This window comes from Ptychodera flava, chromosome 20 (assembly GCF_041260155.1).
Source record: "Ptychodera flava strain L36383 chromosome 20, AS_Pfla_20210202, whole genome shotgun sequence".
Classification (NCBI taxonomy): domain Eukaryota; kingdom Metazoa; phylum Hemichordata; class Enteropneusta; family Ptychoderidae; genus Ptychodera; species Ptychodera flava.
This window is the reverse complement of record NC_091947.1, coordinates 22,732,886-22,759,226: the sequence shown is the minus strand read 5'-3', so window position 1 is coordinate 22,759,226 and position 26,341 is coordinate 22,732,886. Positions and strand designations below refer to the sequence as shown.

At 37.4% G+C, this 26,341-nt stretch overlaps 2 protein-coding genes across 3 annotated transcripts in view; both read right to left on the bottom strand.

Annotated features, from left to right (window-relative positions):
- LOC139120336 (Fanconi anemia group I protein-like) overlaps positions 1-26,341 on the bottom strand; it is a 70,681-nt gene that overhangs the window by 36,074 nt on the left and 8,266 nt on the right. For both annotated transcript variants that reach the window (XM_070684669.1, XM_070684670.1), the window contains exons 10-18: positions 26,056-26,148; positions 25,364-25,442; positions 25,038-25,095; positions 24,402-24,502; positions 23,814-23,978; positions 22,468-22,669; positions 3,343-3,460; positions 1,140-1,262; positions 79-249 (exon numbers count right to left, since the gene is read on the bottom strand). In XM_070684669.1, coding sequence (XP_070540770.1) covers positions 79-249; positions 1,140-1,262; positions 3,343-3,460; positions 22,468-22,669; positions 23,814-23,978; positions 24,402-24,502; positions 25,038-25,095; positions 25,364-25,442; positions 26,056-26,148 — 1,110 coding nt within the window. The remainder of the gene's footprint in view (positions 1-78; positions 250-1,139; positions 1,263-3,342; positions 3,461-22,467; positions 22,670-23,813; positions 23,979-24,401; positions 24,503-25,037; positions 25,096-25,363; positions 25,443-26,055; positions 26,149-26,341) is intronic.
- LOC139120340 (uncharacterized) lies at positions 8,428-10,939 on the bottom strand. The gene is made up of 2 exons (XM_070684676.1): positions 10,697-10,939; positions 8,428-8,902 (listed from the first exon to the last, which is right to left on the bottom strand). Exons 1-2 carry the CDS (start codon positions 10,814-10,816, stop codon positions 8,555-8,557), a joined length of 468 nt encoding a protein of 155 aa, XP_070540777.1. The 5' UTR covers positions 10,817-10,939; the 3' UTR covers positions 8,428-8,554.

Sequence of the window (26,341 nt, the reverse complement as noted above, 5' to 3'; positions counted from 1 at the left end):
TTTACCAGGTATTATATCTTTCAGTGAATGATTGTTTCCAATGGTGGGGTTTCTTTTTGTCACTGACAACAAACTTACCAATGGCTCAGCTAGGAAGACTTGTTCTCCCTGGGCTGTGATACATGGTTCCAGTAAGATAGGTGGATTCACATCTGTAGTGGACTCGTAGTACTTCTTGAAGTGGGAACATACCATCTCCAAGATCGTATTCTTCAGCTGGGAGTTCTTCTTCAACACTTTATACAAACCCTGAAAGTACACACAAAGCCATGTACACTTATACACTACCTTGATATGAACAGAAAAAGCCATAAGTGAATCTTCCAATAGTTAAAACCATAATTTTTCAGGCATCACTTCAAACTGGTATTTCAATAATATTTGTGATGCTGAACTCATCATACCCTTGTGGCTTGAATCCAAACTACATTATTGGAAACATATTTTAAACTTCATGGTAGTGAAATAGGATGGTTGCTGTTATTCCAATAAGCAAACCAATATTGCATTCCTGATCAAAACCCGATTAAGGTAGTAAACGCCTAAAAGTGAAAGACCTCAACTTTTACTAAACCTTCCTCAATGAAAATTTAAATCACTCTCTTACCAAATCAAGATTAGAAATCAGGGGTTACCACACAAAGTTTGACATCGAGAAACAAATTACCAAACATTTACTGATATTTGAAATTCAAAATAGCTGCGGCCACCATAGTATACAATGCAAGATACGAGGTACATGAATATTCCACATTGATTAAGGGTCATTAGCATAGAATTTTAATACTGAAACAATGCTCATTAATCTGCATATTTGAATATCATTATACCTTGCATCTTGCACTAATAGCACCATTGTGTTAACTCGACAGGGAGAAATAAAATTTTTGATTTTTGAAAAACTGAAACAGTGGCAGAAATTTTTCACTCCAACAGCTTTAAAATGAGTCTCTCCAAGTGGCAGCTCAGAATGTTCAAGAGTCTGACTGAATATTTGTCACCAAGGCACATTTTAAACACTGCATTCACTTTGATCAGTCCCTTCACTGACAGTTTTTGTACACTGTGTTGCATAGTGACATATATTTGGATCTACTCACAGGACTATACGGGGTGAAAAGCTGAAAAATAAAACTTGCCTCATAGAGGAGGAGTCTGACATCAGCTTGCTGACTGAAACACCTTCTGAGATTGCCAAGAATTTCCAGACACAAGGCTTCATTGCTTGAAGGGTTGTGCTGGGTGTGGACGTCAACTTGAACCTGTGATATTTTTTTGAGAGAGACAGACACAGATATATCAAAGGCATAATTACCAAAACTGAATTCTATTCAGAGACAAAAGAGCACCAAATTTCAAATTGTTTAACTTACAGGTGATACAAAAAGCGGTCAGACAATGAGAAGAAATCTGTTGCATTTGTGATATCAATCATGCAGGGCAGATCTTTGCAGATTATTTATTGAAAAATTACTAATTACTTTAAAGGTCTGGTGAAATGGTCCCGTTCGTATGACTGAATATCTTCCAGGGGGTCAATACTATTACACTCGCAACAGAATTGCAACTTAAAAGTTTGCGCAAGTGTTAATTTTTTTGATATTTCTATGCGCGGCTTTCATGGGGTCATTTTGCGACACTCAGGTCACGCCCATAGCGGGGATAATAGTTGGCCGTCTGTGACGTCACAGGTGTGTTCATTTACATCGAATAGCGGTCCAACGCCGCCTTATCTCTGCCCGGTATCCGCTAACAAAACAGGCTCCAGTGTTCGCGCTGCCAATTTGCCACGTTCGCCAATGCGAATCGAAATCTGAAGTGGCGAAAAAAAATCGATCCTAATTCGCCACAGCGGCGAAACTGATTTTGTTTAAAAAATATGGTAAAATAAAGAAAAAACGTTGGTTTTTTAGTATTTTGTTTAATCTGCGCTTCTCTCTCGGCGATTCGCAAAAACTGTGTCTACTTCCGTATTATTGCGTTCTTTCCGTCGTACGTATTTGCAATCGAGCCAAGTCTCGCGAGAGATTTGACGTCATCTAGTCTAGTGTAGAGCATGCATAAATGGCTCTCGCGAGAATTGAAACTTTAGACACACGCAATCGAGCCCTCGCGATAAATTGACGTCATTTTGTCTGCATGTACAGCGGGCATAGGAACGCTCGCTCGCGAGAATTGAAACTTTTGCTATACATAGCAGACATACGCATTTTAATCGAGGCAACAAGGATCGGTGTTGCAGTTGATTTACATTGCGGTCTCGATGTTCTGTGTTGTGCATTTTAATCACAGTCTTCAACATTCCATGTTGCGGCCGATTTGCATCGCGGTCCTCGTGGCCCGGTATCCCCGTTGTTCTTCAATTGCCGTCCCAACGACGCGTTCCGTGTTGCTGTCGATTTGTATCATGAAGGACTCTACCTCCATGATTTGTATCACGATCTCTACGTTCCGTATTGTTATTCGTTTAATGGTAGTCTATTCAGTGTTGCTGTTCATGCAGCTGATTTGTAGTTATAGTGCATTTTAATCACGGTCCCATTTACGTTTTAAGTTACTGTCGATTTGCATTGCGTTCCCGACGTTCCGTGTTGTAGACAAGTGCATTTTAATGGCAGTCACAACGTTCAGTGTTGGTGTTCATGCTGTTGATTTGCATTGCGGTCCCAACCTTCTGTGTGTAGCGAGTAGCGAGGCAGGCTCAGCCGAGGGACCGTGGCCGATCGTACGAACCAGCAGAGACAAGCACATTATGGTTCAAACACTCAACACTTGACGGGAACTTGAAAAAGTTTACAGTTGAGCCGTTCATATTCTTGCCGCTGTCACAGGCACCAAAAGAACAACGTTCTCCCATAGTGAAGGAGGACACTGTCCTGATCATGTAAGCGGAAACCCTAGAAGTTACCCCCCGTAGGGAGCTTACGGAGGTGTGAAATACTTTAATTCCCGTTATGAGATACGGCGTCGGGCAAACTTCGGAAAGCCGAAAAAAGTCGACTGGAGAGGCTCGGGGGACACGCCCACATTGCATTTTTCTTTTGCCATATTTCATAATCGCGCGCGCTAAACGAAAAAAGAAATGAATGTAACTGTTTTATAGACCATCAACTGTATTTCTGTGATTTTGCAACATGGGCATTTCACCAGACCTTTAAATGAAAATATTTAAAGTAGAATTTTTCAACATCTAAAAAAAAAAACATTTTTCCGGTTCTTTTTTATGTTCAGGTCATATTTCAACAAAAAAACATCTACCGATACTATTATGTGGGGTGATGTGAACTGACAAGCATCTGACATAAAACTTACAGAAAGCACAAGTTTTTGATATTTTGTTACCTGGCTGCTAGAGCTGTATGCCTGACTGGATTGACTTGATGGAAGTCCGCCTAGGATCTTGAAATGCTTCAATATCTTTAGAAACCCTGTCACTGCTATCTTGCGGGCATCCCCTTGCCTGTGGTTGAAAAAACAAGAAAAGGAGAAAATGTAGAGGTGAATGCTTTCCACCGAATGGAAAAATATGTGACATCTATCTTCTTGTGTGCCTGATACTCGAAGGATAACATAAAAGAGTCCATTTATGCAGAGTGGATTAATGAGTAGAGTTTGATTGAGTACCAAAATATAATTATAATGACGTGTTATTAACGGTGAGTAATATTATTGCAAATTTTATTCTCTGTGGTGTTTGGAAGTAGGCGTTTCCCAATAAGATTCATGCTTGTACATTTCTACAAGCAGAGGAAAGCTACGGGTGTTTTATATATGCCTTCATGCAAATTTCTTTTGTCTATCATAAATGTGAATCCTTGGGTCCATAACCATTGAAAAATCATCTGCCCACCAGTTTGCAAAGAGAATGAGCATGCGTTGCAGTGTTGTCTTTAGAAGCTGGGTGTCGGGTAAATAACCCGCCTGTTTTGCATTTTTTCTACTTTTAACGTAATTAAATTATTTACATTTTTATAGACCTATTAATTTCGAGATCACACTGCCAGTGTTAGACGGCACACGTGTGAGAAGCAGTTTCGCAACCCCTTTCCCAACTTGGAATTGCACAAACATAAAACAGTTTCTAAATACCCATTTGTGGCTTTTTGAGCTCGATCCTTCTCTTGTTAAAGTGTGACTGGCTGATGGACGAGCCTATGGTGTTGCCTTTGTTACGAGCAGCATGATTGGTTTGATTAGTATGAAGGTCATCTTCGGTCATCTCTGACGATGGCATCAAAAAGAAAGGCGTCGGCCACTGGCACCTTGCTGATGGAATATTTTTCCCCTGAGAGACTCCGTTCAAAAGGTATACTTGATTCCAACAATACATTTTGTTTATGTATGAAACACTTCAATTTCACTGAATTTGTGAGAGAAAAGCACCGAAAAGATGTGATTTTGATCTACGATTTGAAGTTCATGAGACTGGCAAGCTAGTTTTCTGCCACTGCGCTGGCTGCCAACGTCACTACGAGTATGATAATCTTCTTAACAAATCAAGTTATTCTCAGTGCAATACCGACGCATTTTCTAGATTTAAAAAAATTAGCTAGAACTGAAATGTTTTTAGAACCAACTGTTTATTTGAATGGGTATTTTATTTTCATTGATTATTCTTATGTACTAGAATCCATTGTAACAGGCATGTGTCTTAATCCATGTTGCCAATCGTTAATTTCACAGTCACAGTCACAGGCAGTTGTGTTTCAGTTTCAGACCATTTTTATAGGTTGTTCTCTCTGACAGCCTCATCTCCCTACTGATACGCTACAGGCCTCCGTGTCTGCATGTATTTGCACTGTTAAAATTCTGGGTATGTCAGGAGATTTGATTTTATCGGGTGTCATTTTTAGATAATAAGGTTCCATCGATAGAGTATATTACGAAAGGACCACGTAAAAAGATCGATGTCAGATAAAAATCTAAATTCTTTAAAAAGATTTTTCATCCAACAAAAACGATATTCTAGTTTTATTTGGTTGAGAATTCTTATAAAATGATGATGTAATTACATATTTTTGCTCCCTACATCGCCGTGATTGCAACTGGAAAACTTCTTTTTCTTCCAGTTGTCTGAAATAGACATTTTTATATTGGTACATGTGTTTACATTACAGTGAATTATCTTACCGATAAGTTTTTTGTTAACAAAAGTAAATGTGTTTTTCATTAGAATAATAATTCAATGAATTAGTCAAATGTCACCTCAGATGCCACCAGAGAACACCATTTCCGCTCCAAAATTTCATTTTTTGCCTTGTGAGAGGGGAATGTCCCCCCTTGTTCGCTACCTTACTGGCCATTCAGTCGTTTCACTCCCTCGCAGTACACCCGTCTACTTTCTTAAATTACCTGGCTACTTTTAAATATAAGGACAACACTGATGTTAGAAAAACTCAAGATGTCATCACTGTTTTTAACGATGATTTGATGTATTTCAGTTGCGCTTGAAAATTCAAGAAACTGTTGAATCTCAGGCATAGAAGATCATAAAGCTCAGGTTTATGTGCAATATAGGTAGCACTGTCATTTTTTATCAGATGACTTTAATGATAACCAAGAGGCTGCATCTAAATCAAGATTTATCTAGCTAACTGAAAAGAAGATGAAATTTATAGTCCCCAGAAGAGTGGTCTCTTGCATGTCAGAGAATGCAAGATGTTTTGTTTACAAACTGTTTTGCTTATCATTCCTGATACATATGTGCAAAATGGTGCTGTCAGATCTCAATGATTGTAAATACAGTAATCTCAAATGCAAAGTGTGTTATACTGTCTACTGAGCATCATAACATGATGAAACAGAAAAAAGGAGCACCTGGCGCCCTCTATAGGTGATGTTTGCAAATGGGTTAGGTTTTCGGGCTATATTGATGAGACACTTTTCCAGAATTTCCCACTACATAGTTTGAAAAAGTGTCCATCAATAGAATAGCACTTATCCTGGTGCGGTCATCATGTACAGTAACTCAGGGGTCGCACTAGCGCTCGTCACATTCGCAAAATGCTACAGAAAGTGCTGGGTGGCAAATAAAATGTTTTCATGGTTCGCCATGCTCATGAAAGTGTGGCGAACTGGCCTAAAACTCAAAGACCCCGGTCAAATTCACGATGGACGATGCGATACTATCAGGTGATGAAATCAATGGGACTATACTCTCGCTCTCAGCGCCACGTATACCCGACAGTGGTTGTGTACTAATGCTTCTGTCCAGCTTAGGTACGCATTGTTGAACTCGGCAAGCCATGAAGCTTTTTCTTTACCCTTTGAACCCAGTTTAGTACCTTATAAGGACTAAAATAATGACATCATCCACCCTAACAATAGAGAGTTCCAATACTTTATGCGAACTTTCCGAGAAGGGGTCAGTGGTTTACGTGAATATTTAATCAGGTCGGCTGCCCCGCTGCCGTGCACTCAATGAGAGTCGAGAGACCTTATGATAGCTTTTCCGCAACTCAGACACAAAAGACGATTATATCATGTACAGCTATTGCTCTCTGAGTGATAGAAACGGTAGATTTTACCACTTTTTTGATAATATTCTATGGAAAAATGGAGCGATTTGCTAGCCAAGTTGATTGTGATTGAACGTAGCGATAGCATTGGATGGCAGCATGGCCATCATTGCGTGACGCTAAACGCTCCAGATTGTCCCATGGTTGAGGTTTTCTTTCTATGTGCATGATGAAGAAATTTGTAAGATTTCAGTTAAACTGAAGTGTATTTTGTTGAATTTCAAGTGACTTACAATCGATAAGCTCATGCAAACTGTTGATATCGTGGCCTTATCCAGATAGCGAGAGAGCCATGACTGTCAACCTAGTTTGTTTACATATTTATGTGTTGTTTATCGTGACATATTTCCTTGGTCGCGTCACGTCTGACATGTGTCTGTTGCATCTCCACAAGGTGACTTGAAACCGTATTTCGTGAGTTTGAAGCCAATTGGAAACACTGTATTTTTAACTGAAATAAACCGGGCATGAAACTTTTATCTCAATACTTTGTGGTTTCTTTCTATCTAAAGACCGCTTTTGGTAGGCTTGTCAAAATACATGATCCAACTTTGAAAACAGATTGACTAACACAGTATGACTACGAGACATGATTAAATTAAGGCAAGTTATCGAAAGCATATGTTGTACGTACATGAATCAAACTAATGTCAGTTGGTCCAAACACCAAAATTAGTTAACTGTTTTTGTCATCAACTCTTCACTCTATTATACTTGCAGTTCAAACGATGGGGGAAAGGAAGCCCTGTAAATTGTGTGTATGTGTTGCACAATAGTTTACCTCTATTGGTTGTACTAATTGAATCATATGGGTTGCTAGAATTCCTTATCACATCACAGAAAATGAACTTCACCAGTCTTTTTAAAGAAGTGTAACAAGCAGTTGCGTTCAAAAAGTCCTTGTCTGAGAAGGGGGGGGGGGGGGGGGGGGGGTAGTGGTGGATTGCATGTGAAGTCTATGGCACTTCAAACAAGATGAGACCTTAAGATATTTTTGTTTTGATTTTATTGTACAAAATTTTTGTGTGGCTAAAAAAATTTGTGTGTGTCTAACAAGATGTATGACCAATTCGCCACGCAAAGAATCTGTGACTAACAACTTTGAAATCCTAGCGCTACCCCTGGTAACTGCCAGTGTTTCATCCAGGATGGCATCAAAAGGGGGGATTTTCCCCCTTTACCAGAAAATAAAGGAGGAGATTTCACCAGTTCATGTGTTCTACTTGTATCTCTAAGGTGTGACTAGTCCACTGGCACCATTTCATGGGGGCTGGCGGCAAAGAAATGTTCTCAGCAGGACAGCTAGAGAGTGACAAGAGCTGGTATTCTCATTGTGCATGAATAACCAATGAAATACAATAATATTATTACACATCTACCATTTTGTACACTAAAAAAGCTAAATGGCAAGCATGTTCCATAAAATTGACTCTTCCAAGGCGACCTAAGTCAAGAGCATTCTATGAGACCTCTGCACGTTCACAGGACCCATTGGATAATTACCCAGAATGTGTGTACATGTGGTTGCACAGGCTCTCATATCAGAAGCGCACATGTCGAGTATAGCATCCCAAAATGCAATACAAATCAGAAGAAAAACTACTGACAAAGCACAAAAATGGTCACCACTCTGCCCCTCTGACGCCAAAGTAAAAAATGTGAGATGTACCCGTATGACATCACAAAAGGATGCACTAGGACATTAGAACCACACATCACCCAAACTTCATATCTGGTCATATACTGTGTCAATGGCCCAGTACATCCTTTGTGGTATTTTTGTAATTACCTCATAATATGACTTTTAGACAAGAGAGGGTTTTTTTATCACATTCTTTGGAGTTCATCAGAGAAGAGACTGATATGTACTGTACTTTATCAACAGAAAGAACATCATGGCTGGTTTACTTTATAGTGCTTTACAACTTTATTGAGATCTATAGACACGGACATGCAATTTTATAATTCATTGCTTCATACTATTCCAAAGTCTTGGAGGCTGATTACAATGGGAGGTGAACCAAGAGGTCTAGGGTTTATCCAAAGAAAGGTGGACGGTAAGGTCTTGGTCTTGGGATTGGACGTGGACGTGGACGGGGAGGTTTAGGATGATAGAAGGAAGGAGGTTTCGGTACGTTGGGATTGGGAATTTCGATGGGCTGTCTGATAGGAGGCCTAGTAGGTCTTGCAAAGCGCATCTGTCGAACGTCAACATCAGAGCGAGATTGCTGTACCCGTGGTGGATGAGGAATTTCTGGAGATTGCCAGGCCTTTTGTATCTGTGGAACTTTAACTTCAGCGTTATACAGCTGGTCTGGTTGTTCAACATTGTAGTCTGGAAACTTATCTGCTGCACCATATTCACTATCTTTGCTGTCACGTTTCTGCAGCATAAATGGAAAACAATCAGTAGTCATTCTCACAGTATTGATCCTGTTATCTAAGCTTGTATCCTAGATCTTGCCATAAAAAACAAGCTAGGATATGCTATAATGCCATGATTTTATACTCTTGTAAAGGGGTATGTGATTTGAAGCAAACTTTACAAGAAACTGACTCATATCTAAGTGACAGATTTTGAAATGTGAAAATGTAAGAAACTATTTGCTCATAAAAAAACTTACCAGATCACAGAGCTATGCTAAAAATACCACCTTTGATGTACCTGGTATTTACACAACAATACCAATTATGTTGGGTTTACTTTTATTGGATAGCACATTGGAAAGTCAGACAAGATCGCCACTCACGATATATGAAGAAACAAAGAAATAAAAAACAACTCGAAATTCACACACGTCTGCTTATCATGGTTATTGTCATCATTGTAGGTAATATGGCTTAGAATCTACTCACATGTGTGACATACATGCACTAACTGGGAGGCTATATAAGTACAGGTAATGTGGCAACTGGAAGTCAGGTTCCCAGACACTTCGCACCAAAACCAGTTCGCACCATGCCTCCTTCCATACCATTTTGCACAAAAACAACACTGTACCAAGACCACTTTGTCCCTAGAGTCACTTTGCCCTAAAACCACCTCGCCCCATCCACTTCATCCCAAAAATCACTTCGTCCCCATAACACATCAAGCCCCAATTACAATCCACTATTTCCCTTACTCTGCCTCTGCGCGCCAACCTGTAGAGCTACATAAATATAACCCACTAATGCTCAAGAATAATTTCCCTCACCCATAATCGGGCCAGCGGTCACATTTGAGTAACCGGCATTCATGGCTTCTGGATCTGTAGTGCATTGCGTTGATATCCGAACATATCAAACACTATAGATTTCGCTGTATGGTATGGTATGTTATGGGTATTTATTACAGGGACTTTTGCACTCGCAGCTCTCCGCTGCAAATGTGACAAAATACAATATACATGTACATAACTGTGAGATACAATACATGCAACCAGCCCACACGGGCTTACAGGTCACTTCAAAGCAGTAAAGTACAACAAATTAGCACTGGTGATACAAAAAGGTTCATGTTAGTACATGGGAGAAGTGGTTTGGGGGACGGGGTGGTATTTGGGGTGAAGTAGTTTTTGGACAAAGTGTTATTTGGGGCGAAGTGGCATTGGATGAAGTGGTGAAGTGGTACTTGGGACGAGGTGGCTTGGGGTGAACTGGATTTGGTGCGAAGTGTCTGGATCCCAAGTCAGATACTGTTCAACAATAATTGTCGCAATTTATTGGATAATGTCGTGAATTAAAGTTGATTGGAATGACTTGGCCAGAACAGCGATATGCAATCTATGATCAACGGACAATATAGCACAAGATTTTGGTGGAATTCACATGCATTCACTCTGCAGATCTACCAACCCATTCTCATGGATTTACAAGACAAGATATTTAGATGGTCTGACTAGACTTTCAAGGGTAAAATAGACCGGGATCACAGTCTTGTTGGGACACATATAGTAAATCTATAATTTGTAAACCTATAAAATTTAACAATTAAATCTGTACGATTGTAATTGGTTAAATTAGCTATAATACAGTGGTATAAATAGAGAAAAGCTCATATGAAAGTGTCACAATAAATATACAGTCATGTAGTAAATGATTGGGGTTATTTCTATAATGAAGATATTTAGGAAAGCTTAGAAATACATCATATCTTTGATTAGAGTAATTGCTAGCTAGATAAATGAAAAACTAACCTGATCTACAACTGCTTTTTCATCGTAAAGCTGCCCATCTTCCACTTGGAATGCTTCTGGGTGGTCAGTTGCAGTACCAGTGCTCAGTATGCACAATACAGCCAACAGATAGAGCATCATTGGTATAGTGGGTAGGACGCTGACTGGCTTAACGGATTTCAGGTTCACGACACAGACTGTGGTAGAGTGTGGCTGTGTGTTGCCTGGTGTACGGTCTCATATGCACCTATATATACACTTCATGTTGGATGTCGACGTGAAACATTGCACATAGACTTTTGCATGAATTTTCGACATGCTTGCCTGAGTAAACTTTGCAGGAACCATACAACTGTCACTCACTTGAAAAACTCTCTAACTCCCTGCTGGTAACTCATAAATATTTTTTAGCCCCAAACAATTTTTATTTCAACAGCCTTAGTTGCAATAGTTTGTTGTTAACTAGTAACTCCACCGAATCTGAAATGCCCATTTGGGCAAGAAGTGATCAAATACATTCTCAAGACCATACAAGTGTCACAACTTCCTTCCAGACCACTATTTTCTTAACCTTTTGAGTGCCGCAATTTTTCCCACCAAAATTATTTCATTGATTTTTATGAATTTTTCTGTAAATTTTTTTGATAATTTTGAACCAAATGGACATCACATTTTATTGGCTGCAATTTTGTATCAAAATTTTGGCAAATGTCTGAAAAATATTGACTTCAGTATATTTTATAAAAGCAACAAAAATTGACTTTGGCGCTCAATTCCATCAGAAAGTTTACATGTAAGTACTGTATACGCACAAATGTTACAAAATTGTGAGTCAGCTTCTCCATATCCTTGATTTGACTCCTTAGAAGTGAGACGACATACCATATTGTTTTGCAGGTTTTCACAACCCTTCGGCAGCACTAGAACACGTTGGAGTATTGTGGAAACACTAAAGTAAAGAACAGCCAATCAAGTAACAGAAAGATCGAATGCACTGAATTGAACATTCATAACAGCTGGTGCTAGAGTGCAAAGTTTAAAAATTGTGACCTGTTCGAGTTTGTTACAGTTGCAGTCGTTAGCAGAAAAAATTGCTGTAACTGCTGTATCAGACCGGCCGCAGATGGGTGGTGTACAGAAATGTTTGGCCAAGGGTATGCAAGTTTTTGCAGATGCACCCAATTTTAGAGCCAAATCTGTAGTGTATGTAGAATACATGCAACATCTGCGAAGGTAAAATCGAAACTAACCCAAGTCCATTTTGTCTGACCAGTAGGAAATTTTTTTCTTCAGTACAGCTCTTTTGAGGAAGAACCATGTTCAATTTAATTTACTTACAGCCATATTGACATGTATCAGTTCGTACTGACGAAATCTCTCTTCCTTTTCAGTAGAAATACAACAACTGCTCAGGAAACTTTTCTGTAAGCCTTAAACACAAAATGCTCAGTACACAATATCAATAATGTCATGATCACATACAGTAGGTCTCAGCCCTTGATATTGCACCAGAGGTTAAGATTAGAAATTTTATTTCCATCTGAAGATGCACAGTCGATGCTTGGTCAATATGGTCAATAATAGTATTTAGTCATGACAAGTAATACGAAAGAATAAAATAGAATTGTTACTTGCTATGTACATTAGTAGGGCCTGTGCGCATTGCATAAACAATATATAATTACCTAGTTTAATTTGTCGCCCACTTATATGCACAGTTTACTTACACTGTGTCAGACCCCGACAGGTATAGATTTTCTGTTAAATCTGTCAAAAAATTGCACATAAATGGCAATTTTTGTACATAACATTTTGCATTTTTAACAACCTTGTGCCATCATTTCCATAGCAACTGTACTGCCCAACTTCCAATTGCAAGCTAGAGGCCTTAGTCTAGAAACTGGCAATTTTTGCATCTACCAGCACTTGGTAATGCCAAGGACACTCTTCTGAATGCGAACGGTGTTGTCTGCAAGTTCAATCCCAGCATTTTGTAGTAAATGCAATGAAAAGTGACCCATGCAAGACTCACGCCCACATCCACGAATACGTTTCCGATGCTCTACCAACTGAACTAATTTTAAGAAAAGAGCTGCCTGTGTTTCTAGATGTAAAGATGTTCATTACACAGATCTCTGATAGCACGCAATGAGATATGTCAGTACTGCATCAAGTAATTGCTAATTTGCATATCTGATGAATTTTTATAATAAGAGTGATATGTCCCGAAATACTGCAGCAAATTTGATGAAACTTGGTACAGATCTTTCGCACATAGTCTCATATAAGTTTACAAAGACACTTAGCAGTGTCATGCGAATTAACAGCTAATTTACATATATAGTGAACTTTCCTAATTAGTGGGCTATCTCCAGAACAACCGACTGCATCAAGTTTGATGAAACATAGTACAGATGTTCATTTCTCAGTACTGTAATACTGTGTAAAGACGTTAAGCAGCGTCATGTCAATTTATTGCTAATTTGCATATTTGATGAATTTTAGTAATTAGTGTGAGATGTCTAGAAATGTTGCATCAAATTTGATGAAACATGGCAAAGATGTTGATCTTTTGGTAGCTTAATGGCGTGCATTGATATGTAACAGTATCATGTCAATTAACTGCTGATTTGCAAGTTTAATGAATTTTTGTAATTAGGCTGATGTGTCAACAAATTATTCAACTTTCATAAAACTCGGTACAGATGTTGAGCTCACATTTCTTTAACATTTGAATGAAGACATTTATCAGTGTCATTTAAATTGTTGCTAATTTGCATATTCAATGAACTTTCCTATATAAACTTGGTACAGATATTGATCTTTCACTACTTTAATACTGTGCAAAGACATTAAGCAGTAGCTTGTCAATTTGATTGCTAATTTGCAAATTTGATGAACTTTCATAATAGTATGATATGTCTAGAAATGCTGTATCAAATTTGATGAAACATGGTACAGATCTTGGTCTTCCAGTTGTGTTACGGCCTTGCAAGACATGAAGAAGTATCATGTCAATTAACTGCTGATTTGCATATGTAATACATTTCCATAATTAGGCTGATATCGCGAGAAATGGTTCATCAAATTTCATGAAACTTGTATAGATGTTAAGCTCACATTGCTTTAACATTGAATAAAGACACTATACAGTGTCATGTTAATTAATATTTAATTTACATATGAAATGAACTTTCCTAATTAAGAGTGATATGTCCAGAAACACTTCATCCAACTTTGTACAGATGTTGATCTCATAGTGTTGTAATACAATTCATTGACACTTGGCAGTATCGTTTATGAAATGTGGTTCACATGATAATCAGTTAGTGTTATAATAGAACGTAAAATAATATGTTTGGCAACATCCTATTATTTAATGACCTTTTGTAAGTAGGGTGGCAGCCCACATTGGTTTTACATTTTCACCAGAATGGAACTCATTTTTTATCACAGACCCAATTCATGAACAGGACTCTATACTCTCCAAGGACTTGTAGTCAACGTACCCATTAACAAGAGGGGACTGTGTCATCAACGATGAATTGTTTATTATATTACCATGCCCTGTCTGTCGTATTTTAATTGGTAGAGCTGAACCATGTGACTGACCACAAATAAACAATAATGGTTCGTTTACATGCCCGTGAATATGAAAATAATATTGTAACTACAGCTAAAACATAAATTTTTATTTCTACAAAGATCATAATCAATCACAAAATAAAATGAAGCACTTGTGGGAAAAGTTTAAACACTTTTTTCCAAAAAAATATCTACATTTGCAAAGTTTTACAGCTCGCATGACAGTGCGTCACATATTACCCAAGTTCTTGGGCCCAATTGTCTTTTGCGTGGGAAATTTTTTGGAAATTTTGACTGGGTTTTGGGGTTTGTTGATGATATAATTGAACAAGCTTTGCCTGTTACAGCGGTGGCGACTGGAACTGGGACACCTAAGTTTGCAAATTACCCAGCTGTATTGCAAGGCATATCGCCATTTTCCTTTGTAATTATCGAGAGACTTTGTTAACTTGTCAGCAGTATTGTTTTTCATTTCAGTCAGCTACAGACACTCCGTACATGTAGGGGTATGTTGCCATAAAGCTTTTCTGGGTTTCAATAATTCAGTATAGGGCTGGCTGCTTTTTGCTTTATGGGATTCAAAATGAATAATTTAAAGATAATTATGATATTCATAATAATAAAATACACTACACTGCTAAATAAAGATATTTTTCAAGCCACACTTGTTATCTCATTTACTGCTCTTTGAATGTCAATAAAATCCCAATTTGTTTGTGTCAATTTCATATCAAATAAGCTAGTGCCTTTCTGAGTTGGGTGTAGTCATGTGGAGACTCTTATCGGGCGTCATTTATGGTCATTCTTAAATTTGGCAGTTTTCATTAGATCAATCTGAGATTCAAAGCAATGTGTTGAAAAAAAACACAAGTCTGAGATACACATAGGCAGTTCAAATTTAACATATTTCAAACGTCACGGATACATACATCTTAGTGGCATCAGCACCCTTTGCAAAACATGTCAGAGGCAAAAACTACAAAAGTCAGGGAATGTTTTTCATTTTTACTTGCAAAGACCTGATATCAATATAACTCCAAATACAAAACGTGGGACATACATTTGCAAACTGCTGCATAGCAGAATCATTTTACATACCTAAAACATCATTGACAATTTACACTTTAGGTATATTTAGGTTCACTAAAGTTTGATATATTTACATTCTGTAAATGTCAAACTCTTAAGTGAAAGGAAATAACAGAAGGACACTTGGTACATTTTTGTCCTGTAAATATCATAAACAGACATAACAGGTGGAAACTTCATATTTTTATGTCCTGTAAATATCATAAAGCCTTAAAAGGAAGTTACAAATGGACACCTTTAAAGTGTACATTTTTATTGTTTAATACTGGCTCTAACAAATTTAATTTATGGACATTTTATCACTTTTGCATGAATTATATACACAGTCAAACCTACATTTAAAGCTGACTTGTACACAAAGTACCATAGTCACTACTATTTCATACTGTGTGAAACGGAAGTAATTCAACTTTCATCAAATAAGTGCAAAGTGTGAAACTCACTATATACGGCTATCAGGTATTAATTTGTTGAAAAATGTTGTAAACATTCGTAAATTACACATACATTTTACATTCAATAGTTAATTTTCAACTACCTTAATGCAGTCAGGGGGTTTGAATGTGTCTGTTGCGATACGTATAGATTAAAAAAACTGTTTCAGGTCCTTGACATTGACATTTTTTCTTCTTTTTTTCCCCTTTTTTTATTCCTAACAATGCTGGTTTGGCACTGTTGATGCAACAGTTGTTGTTTTTTATCAATGGCTGCATAATACTTCCGTTTTCTTTTTAGCATTTTTGGACATCCAAACAGGAATATCAAGAATAGCTGTACTGATGAGTACGTAACCCCCAAAACAAGAAATGATGCGCAGGTTCACTCTCGAACCAGAGTTCTTATCGCGCTTACGCTAATAAGTATCTCTGGCACAGGCAGATTAATATTCATGTGACCTCGAGGTCATGGGAACGTCAATGAACTACTTTTTAACCTGTCGCGCACTGTAGCTATGGTACTGCCACAGTAACGCACGGCAGTTGGAATTCGTTCCAGCACGCGCACAGTTATCTACAAATTCAAATAAAAACGCCATTTTCTCTTTTCAGTGTTTATTTATTGTTCTTTCTTGAGTATTTATATATACGGCCATGGTAAATAACTTCCAGTGCAGGAAGGGTCACAATTCAAGAAAATACATCATCAGCAGACGATACAGGGGATTCGCTCAAAGGTCAGAAAAGGTCAAAGCCTTGTTTCTTCCCGAATAATTACACTATTTAAAAGAAGTTCCAATGTTAATTATATTTTTCCAGTTCGTGTTTTGCTATAAACTTACAGTAATTAGTTTTCAAACCGATGAACATTTTTGCATGGAGGATAGACTTTGTATTTTCAGCTAGTTCGTCACAGTGTCGGTTTTCGAGCTGACTTCCGGTTTGCGGATCGGTATGTGGTGATTTACCACGTAAACAAGACACCTGTGGCAGAGTCATTATCGGCGACAGTGCAAGGAATTGTGGGAAAGACACGCCGATAAGAACTCTGCGGTGGAGATTGGCGCAGGTTCTGAAATGACCTGAGACTTCACTTAAACCCCCATTCGGACTTAATCCGAAAATATAACATACTTATATGATGATTGCAATTTCAAAAGAAGACAAAACACAGAAACGCCTCATGATCTTCTTAACACCTCAGTTAATCCCGATCCCGGGCCTTTTCGAGTCAGGGTTTAAGAATTTTACTCTTACTACCCCTAGCATTATCTTTCAGAAAATATTCTTCGAGGAGGGAGAAAGCCAACTGCCTGCATTGGCAGTTCAACTTTCAGTTGACTGATATGCAAATTATATACAAGCGAACTCATAAGCAATGCATATTGTATCGGTGTATGTTCAAAGGAAACCACACGTGAAAACCACACAGGAAAGTTTTACAAACAATAATCAGCTATCTGTCCTTTAGGAACAATATCTTCAGTCTTATTTCACTCCTTTTCTCTGTGTATTTTGAAAATAAATTAGCCCTGTTATTCGATGATAGCATATTCTTAGCAATGTCATTGGAAAGGTTATACTCACAATGTGTTATCTGAACCTCACATCTACAACAAACCCTTGGAGAGTCTTTTCTTCCCAATTCAATTTCAACCTTATGATCACTTATGTGAAATTTGGTTAGACAATGCAAGTCTCATGCTAAAACAGCTAGATATTCCATATAATTTTCCATGATTTTGAAAATTCTTTGCATATGCTACTTATTTCCATGCAGCCTGTTAAAGGTGTCATTAAAAAGAAAACACTCTCAAGAATCTATATACTCTGTCTAGTTTCATTCACATAATCTTGATAACTGTAGCCATGTTCTACAGCAAATAGACTGAAAACATTTTTTACAAAGCAACAGGCTCTTGAGTGAAGGGCATACCACTTTATGGCACACATGGAAAAACAGTGTGTTTTCAGCAGTCTGTCGTAGAGAGCATATGTCACAAATCTTTTTGATGGCTTTTCGTATTTTAGGACAGAAAGAACGATCATTTTTGTGATGTAGTCAATCGATTTTCCGGACTGATTTTCACAGGAATTTTCACAAAACCTTTAAAATTTCAAAGACTTTCAGTGACTTCTAGGTGAATACAGTTCTTAGTCGAGTATTAACAAATTTTCTACTAAAACTTGAACGCGCTCTGGGGCACCAACAACGCAAATTTCAATGCACCATTTTTCAGGTCAATGTGGAAATGGCACAGGGTACGCTTCCTTCCCAATCACTAGTAGCTGTACACTCCATTGAGTGGAGGGATCCAGGGCTCAAAACCGATTTCAGAAGTTTTCTATTCAATTCTTATTATAAATACTTCAAAAACAGCCTATTGGTCGACAAAACTGGTACTTGATTGAAAAGGTGGCAAAGTGTCGAGCACAATCACATGCTGAAGACTAGGCAAAGTCATGCTACTGTAAAACCCCAAAAGACTGTTAAAGATATTCATTAATCTGTGTAGAAAATACTTTGTAAATGCTTTGAGCAGAGTACATTCATGTTTTTTATCTCTACTGAATTTTTACCTCATCTGACCGGACTTAATTGGCTAAATCTTTGATTTAAAAAGTGAAATGTGTATAATGGTGGTGAATAAAACTGAATTCTTGACAGGAGCCAAGAACTTTATTTGCAAACCAATGACAACGTTATGAAATAAAAGCAAGACTACAGTAGTACTTGCCTAACTTACTTTCTTGCAAAAATACAATGTTTTAGGTATAGAATGAGGAGCAGGATTATTAAATTATGGCTTACATTTTAAACTTTGTGGATTCAATGATCAAACATGCAGAGGAAAATGTGTCCATGTTGGTCAGTATGCATGTAGTAACATTTGCATAAATTCACGCTGGGATATTCCAATAATTGTATTGAACAAGAGACAATAAATCCATTTTAGAAGAAGACAGTTTAGGGAATCATGAAAAAAATAAAGGTTCATATCTATGTCATCGGACTAAACTATTACAGCTGGTGGCTATATTCATTTGTATCACAAATGAACTGGTACCAGGAACTGACCACTACCGGGTCCAAGCATGATCTTTCAATGATATCCGCTAAAGCATGTGTCTGAGTGATGGCTAAAATTTATCCCAGAATGGCCTGTTGGCTGCCATATCAGGCTGTATCATGAAACACACTAATGTGCATCTAATGCACATCAAAACATAATGTTGTATATTCAAGTTCCTTTCCTCTGACCAAGTGCAAATTGATTATTCTTTGATTCAAGTCGTCCTCTGTGGAGGGACTGTGTTAACTTTCATATTTACATTCATGTTTACTAAATCAGTTTGTACTGATCATGTGTCTTCCTGTTTTCAGTAGAAACAGTTTAAGCCACATGAGCAAAATGTGCAAACCATGACATTAATAATATAAGGTTATTCCCAAAGTACCGGGATTTATGTCTGAGTACATCATGCAGGGGAGGTATTTTCTGAGACGTGTAGCGTCGAGGACAATACCGAAGCGTACGATGTACGAGGACATAAATCCCGGTATTTTGGGAATAATCTTATTATTATACACCTTTTAAGTCCAACTTTACACGAAAAAAGTCGAAATTATGGCGTCATTTTGATGCTCATTGCTCACTGTACTGAGTGATCGCGAGCAGACTGGGAACGCGTGTCTGCTAGCGCGTAGAACGAAATTTCAACCCGTGCTGCGCAGTGCACATGGTAGAAATTGTAGGACAGCAGCATAATTTCACTCGCATTCACAGATTTTGGACTGACACGATTTGATTTGGGAAGTACTGATGCTAATAAGTATATATTTTTGTAAAAAATGTAAAATTTTCTCTTCTTTTTCTCTGTGTTGAAAGGTGTTTTGAGGTCAAAGGTCAAATGGCGTCCAATAACCTAAAGTTATCGTACGCCGCGTCAAAGTTATTGGACTCCGCATCTTCTGATACCCAAACTTACTGTACGACGAAACTCCATAGGTTACAGACGCAGGTGTATAATAATTTCATGATATTAATGATTTAAAAGCATTGACAATCGCATTTTTTACATTCTATATGTTTGATTAGCAGGTTTACATTGTGAACCAATCTGTTGCAACAAAAACAAAGAATTATACATATCTAGTATGAATTTAGCATATTTTGAATGTCAAAGACTCATATACAGTATACAATAATGGCATCAGTACCCTTGACAACAAGGCAAAAACCACAAAAGCTAGTATATTATTTTCATTTTTACTTGCAGAGACACTTTTTCAAAAATACAAAACGTGGTACGCCTACCTCAGCAAACTGCTGCATGGCAGAATCACGTCAGTACCAAAAATAATGTTGTCATTTTACGTATGTGTTAAATCAAATTAAAAGTTGATATATTTATGTCCTGTAAATATCATAAACACATAAACCGAAAGGAAATTACAAATGGACACCCTTGAAGTGTATGTATTCACTGTTTAATAATGGCTCTTACAAATTTAATTCATGATGATTTTATCACTTTTGCATGCATCATAAAAACTGGGTGTAACCTGGATTCAAGCTGACTGATACACAAAGTACACTAGTACCACTGCCAGACAGTCCTTCAAACTGAATGAACCATGACTAATCCAACTTTCGTCCAATGATTGCAAACTGCACAACTCATATTAGGAAAATTTTTGTTGGAAAACTTTGTAAACACTTGTAAATTACATGTAAATTTCAATATAATGGTTAATTTATAGAGTGTGGTAATCAAACAAGAGACCATGAACAAGTGATTACTATGTGAGCTGGTCTTTCTGTAGAGCTTGAGAGGGGGCCCATATGGTGTATCTATTTGGGTAGGTTGTACACTAAATAGTGAGTATGGGGAACCAGTGTATTGCCAGGTCATTTATTGAATATTATTCCTAAAAAATTATATGAATCCATAAACATGTGAAACCAGTAACAAGACTCTCCAGTTATTTTCAGTATCAATTACTGAGTTTTTGTTACACGCGGGTACTGCTACCAAATCATGTACCAGCATCTATAGATGATCCCATTCCATATAAGACAGGTGGCTGTTTCATAGGAGGACAGTGAGTTAAATCTAAACACTTACTGGGTTACCTGCAAATGACTACCAGGCACCCACTCAGTGAAGGTGAATATACACTCAGTGTGACAGTTTTCGGACGACCTCAGTTTTCGGACATTTAGTGACATGCTGTTAGTTAGACTCACTTCGCTCCGTATCGATAGCGTTTTACAGATCATGTGACCTCATATTAAGTCAGGTGACACTGTTGTCCCGTTTTCGATAGTTTTTTTGATAGAAGCTATTGAGTTCGCTACGAGCGGCGGTCACAAATTGTCGTCTGATTAGACTGATACCGAGTCAGTGATACTGTCAACATACTGCCGTCAGGTCAAAGTAACTGAAATTTTGACTAAAGTCCTGATTTAGCATTGAATTTTGAATGTGGGGGAGAATAATGATTTTGAAAATATTCTTTCCATTGTTCGCTACGATTGCATGTAGCTTTAACGAAAACTGCGCAGTTGTTTCGAGAAAAAAAAGTACATTTGATGAACGTAAGAATTGTACAAGTTTTCGGACAGACAATATTTAGCATGTGTAAACGTAGTAAGTGACTTACCGCGTAAAAACTTGACAGGTAAATAATTCCATACGATGAAATATACTCGCTATTTTTATTAAATAATGCCTGTGCGATTCCAATACAAACAAAATATGCAATGGAAACAATTATAAGTAATACTCGCTGAACAAACTTAGCGAAGTTTGCCACACCATACGATACAAGGTGCCAAAAGCAACACACACAGAGACAGCCCGTGTCCGATATCTAAGCGCTTTACACGTCGAAATATAGTTGAGTCGTCCATGGATTAAACATAACTAATTATCATGAAATATTCTTATATACAGTTTTCTAAACACATCGAAATTAAAAATCGGTGGTTTGAAGTTTCAAATTATCAATACTTAGCTCATAATCACATTCCAAACACGATGTCCGATTTCTGGGATTGCAGTCCGATTACTACGCCCTCAACATGGGGTCAAAACTTTGGCAACTTTGACCCCGAAATACCGCTCCCGTCGCGTCAACTGAGTTTGAGGATAACCACAATAAAGTTTCGAAAGGTATGGTAATAAGATTTCGTATTGCTGGTCATTTACGAAACGACTTTGGGCGAAATTCACTACCCTGTCCGAAAACTGTCACACTGAGTGTACTGAGACAAGTTTGACTGCGCATGACAAAGGATTTGAAGAATTTTCTTAATAACAATTTGAAAGAAAATCCCATTATTCTGAGGCTCTATTACCAGGAATTAATACTGTAAATTATGGTATAACTGACCATAGCCTCCAAATGGTAGTGGGACATAAATCTCTTGCCATTCACAGATGGTTAATTATTAACCATTAAAGAATCTATTCTTTGCATAGCCATATTTGGTGTTGTATTAAACTCCACAGTGATACATACCACTCTGTCTCTATTAATTGCACCCTACAATTAATATCTTTCGACCCCTATTTTCATCTGCCAAGGTCCAACCTTGGCATACGACTTGTTTAGCTTTGTTTCAAAAATGTCTCAAGAGAAAGGATAATTTCATTAAAGAATCACAATCTTACCTTGAAAACATTGCTTTCCGGAGTACCAGTATCAGGGAGTCTTTCAGTGTCATGCTGATCTTCATCAATGGCTGTATGGCTTTCATTAGTCCTTCTGCAGAACTGGTCGGTAAGTACGCCAGGTAGTCGAAAGCTTCACGCACTTTAGGCAATGAATCCAGCAGGATCTGTGGCGCTGAGCTGATGGTGTTGGACAACAAGTCTGTGAAATAAAATATACAAAAATTTAAAGGGGAAGTTCACCAAGGATGATTTTTACATATGTGGTAGCTCTGTGGTCATTTACCCCAGAAAAGCTATTTTCACCATTTATAACTCGCTGGATTTTTTACGAAAATGATAAAAATAGTACAGGAAGTTGCCCATGTTATTTGAATCATGGGAAATAAGCCCCAAGCTTGGAGCTTGCATCATGTGATATGGAAGGGACCATCTTCGGATGGGTATGGCCCCCACATTGCCCACTCACAGCAACACAGTAGTAAACTGCAACACAAAATCTGACAGGGGACAGTTATTATAAGTGATCATCGTTTATGCAAGGATAGTCAGTATAAACAAAAGTTATGTAAATACGCACAGCCTGGTTTAAGCATGGGTGAGTGGACAATGCCATACCCTTGGGATAATGGTGCCCTCCATATCACATTATGCAAGCTCTAAGCTTGGCGCTTTTTCCCATGATTCAAATTACATGGGCGACTTCTTGTACTATTTCTATCGGTTTTTGTAAAAATCGTGCAAGTTATAAATGGCGAAAATAGCTTTTCCGGGGTAAGTGACCACAAAGCTAGCACATATGTAAAAATCATCCTTGGTGAACTTCCCCTTTAACTGAGCATAGTGAGGTAACATTTGTAACGGAATTCTATGGTGCCGATATTACACACTATAAACTTCTAAGTCACTAAAGTCACAAAATATAAATTATTGGTAAAATTTATTATTTCCAAGATTACTTAATTTTATGCTGAGCATTGTTGCAAATTAACATCATCCCAGTGGGGTATACAAGAAATGCTGCCTTACCATGAAGGCTATTCTGAGACTAGCCTTTAATTACCAAAAGGAACAACAATGAAATTGAAACGTACGAGGATAACTTTATCCTTGAGATAGTATTGTTTCTCATAAATTGTTGGAGGTTTATTTCAGCGACGTCACATGAAATTAAATGGCAGCAACAAATAGAAAAGAAATAAGGTTTTCAAAGGGGGACACACTCTCACGACAATAAAGTAACTCTAGCTTGACAGTGCATCAGAATAATTTTTAAAGATCCAAAGCATGTGAACAAGATGGTTGCTTCATACACACATGTGGTATTCACATGCTGTGTAACTTACCGATGTAATGACTGACAGGGGCAGTCGTCTTGGTAACCACTCGATTCAAAATCTGTTCCAATATCTCCGACCTGACCAGTTCATGTACTTTGAAAGTCTCTATCAAAACTTTACTTCCCAAATCACAGGCTTGTTGGCTTGGAGTCTTGATGTGTGATGTACTTTCTGAAAAGAGAGAGATTTTTTTAATTATACAGGGTTGCAGGGACTCTAAGCTAAAATACTGCACTTTAAAATACTCCTGAAAAATCCAAAATTGTCAATTGGGAATTTTACATGTGAATGTTAAAAAATATGACATGATAGTTGATCAGCATTAAGATATGGAAAATATTCCTTTATCTCAAAAGGTAACATTTCACAATTGCTTTATTACTGAGTTGCATTTGATTTGATAAGTTATCAAGTAGTCTCCTTTTATAGTTTGAATATGGTTGTTTATTTTTGAAGTATTGAAATTCCACTAACTATTGTAAAACGATCCAAACTTGGAAATGTTATTGGCAGATAATAAATATTCCAAAAAATTCAATTGCTCGGCAAAAAGATTAACAATAAAAAATGAGAAACAAAGCTCTTTCTGCATACCAGCACTTTTCCCAAAAGGTCCTGCTTTTGGTCCAAATGAGTCCATCAATGTAAATCCAAGCTGTACCAAGCCTTGCGTTACATGGTCCCAACCATATAGACTGCATGGGGGAGTAGATCATTGATGAAAATACATGCATGGATTGTGACAGATTTAAATTCAGATATACAGAGTGATACATCAATGAAAGACATGAACTGCAAGAGCAAAAAAATGCACAAGTACCGGTAGACCAGCAAACTTTGCTTTATGATTCGATTTTTGAAATAACTTTATGATATATAAAGTAGGTGATTTAATGTTTGTTTGTCTCACTTTGTGATTATACCAGTTTCAGTTTGTCATCTTTTGTTCAGAAGAAAAATTAACTTTTTTATTCGTGCACAGGGTACTTGGTGACATGAAATCTTATGTCTAATGAACAGATTTTATTGGATGGTCTAAAAATATTTTACATTGTTACAACTTGACTAACTGGGTATAATACGATGTAAAGTCAAATGCAATTCTCATGAACAAAGACTAGACAGAGACGATGGAGATGCTTTTCCAACAATTACAGAAAATTTACTCCCCCCCCCCCAAAAAAAAAAGCCGCAGGAGGTAGCTTTAAAAGAGCAAGGCTAAAAACTAACCTGTTCTGAACAGTTTCAAGTATTTGATTTTTGACAATGAATGATTCGGGCACCAATTCTGAAAGATTTAAATTGTAAAAGTCATCATATTAAACATATTTTTGCATGTACTGATCAGTATATCCTCATCCTTGAGAAATAATATTTGACAAAACTTGACATGAATTTCTCATAGAGCTTTATGGGCATTTTACAAATTAAGCACATTATAATGATTCTGTTTTCAGGAATATGCTCATCAATTTATTTGTAAGATGCAAGATCAGCCAAGTTGTGAATAAGCAAATGCTAGTGTCCAACTTTTATCACTAGAAAGGCTGTGTTACCTTCAGTCCATTTGGAAGACTTCTTTTTCTCTGCATCTTTGAAACTCTTTATAATGGATGCTCTCAGGAAATCAAATATCTGGAAGATAATGATACGCACATGCATGAGTTATTAATGGTTTGCAATTTATCTTTAGAGTTGTCCATTTCTTACTTATACACTTCTCCAAAGTAATACTTACAGACTGACAGTTAGAGGCAATAATTTTATTAGAGAAAAGTTCAAAGCTTGCTTTCAAATGAGAAAATCATCATACACTTGACTTATTCTGTATATAATTCCCAACCATTTCAAGCGTATATGTTTGTGCATACCTTGTTGACATATAGTGGCACCTTTGGGGAGATTAATGAATGATGGGTCCCTTCTAAGTTCAACTACAATTCAATATTACCTAAGGTGAATGTTTGTATTCATTCACCATTATTGGCATCCCTAGGCAAGTACTGATTTCCACCACAAGGAGGATGTGATCAGCCTTCTTCAGGAATGCAGGAACTTTCATAGTACAATGAAAGCAAAATGAAGTACCAGACCAGTTATTGTAGATTTGACCCTTTCGTTATCACATTTTGATTTAACCCTGTTGTTTTCAATGCCAAAGCTTCTAAGAAGCAATATAGGAGTGAAAGGGTAGCAAAGGGTAGCAAGAGAAACTGCTGTATTGAAAACAAGTCATTATTATACTTACAGACTCTTCAAATCTGTGAATTCTTGCGATGGAGAGTGCCAAGGCAACATTGAATGGTGTTAATATCTTTGCAGAGGATCCTTGCTGACCAGCCTATACCAAAAGTTGGTATAAAAAAATTAGCTGCAGAATTTTGATTTATTTATACTATCTTGATATAAAACAGATTGATACTCTAACCACACTGATGATTAAACTGTGTCTGTAGTAAAACTTACTGTTAAATCTACAGAATGGTCAATAAAACATTAATCTTACAGCTGCTTGCCAAATAGCACTGATTGTG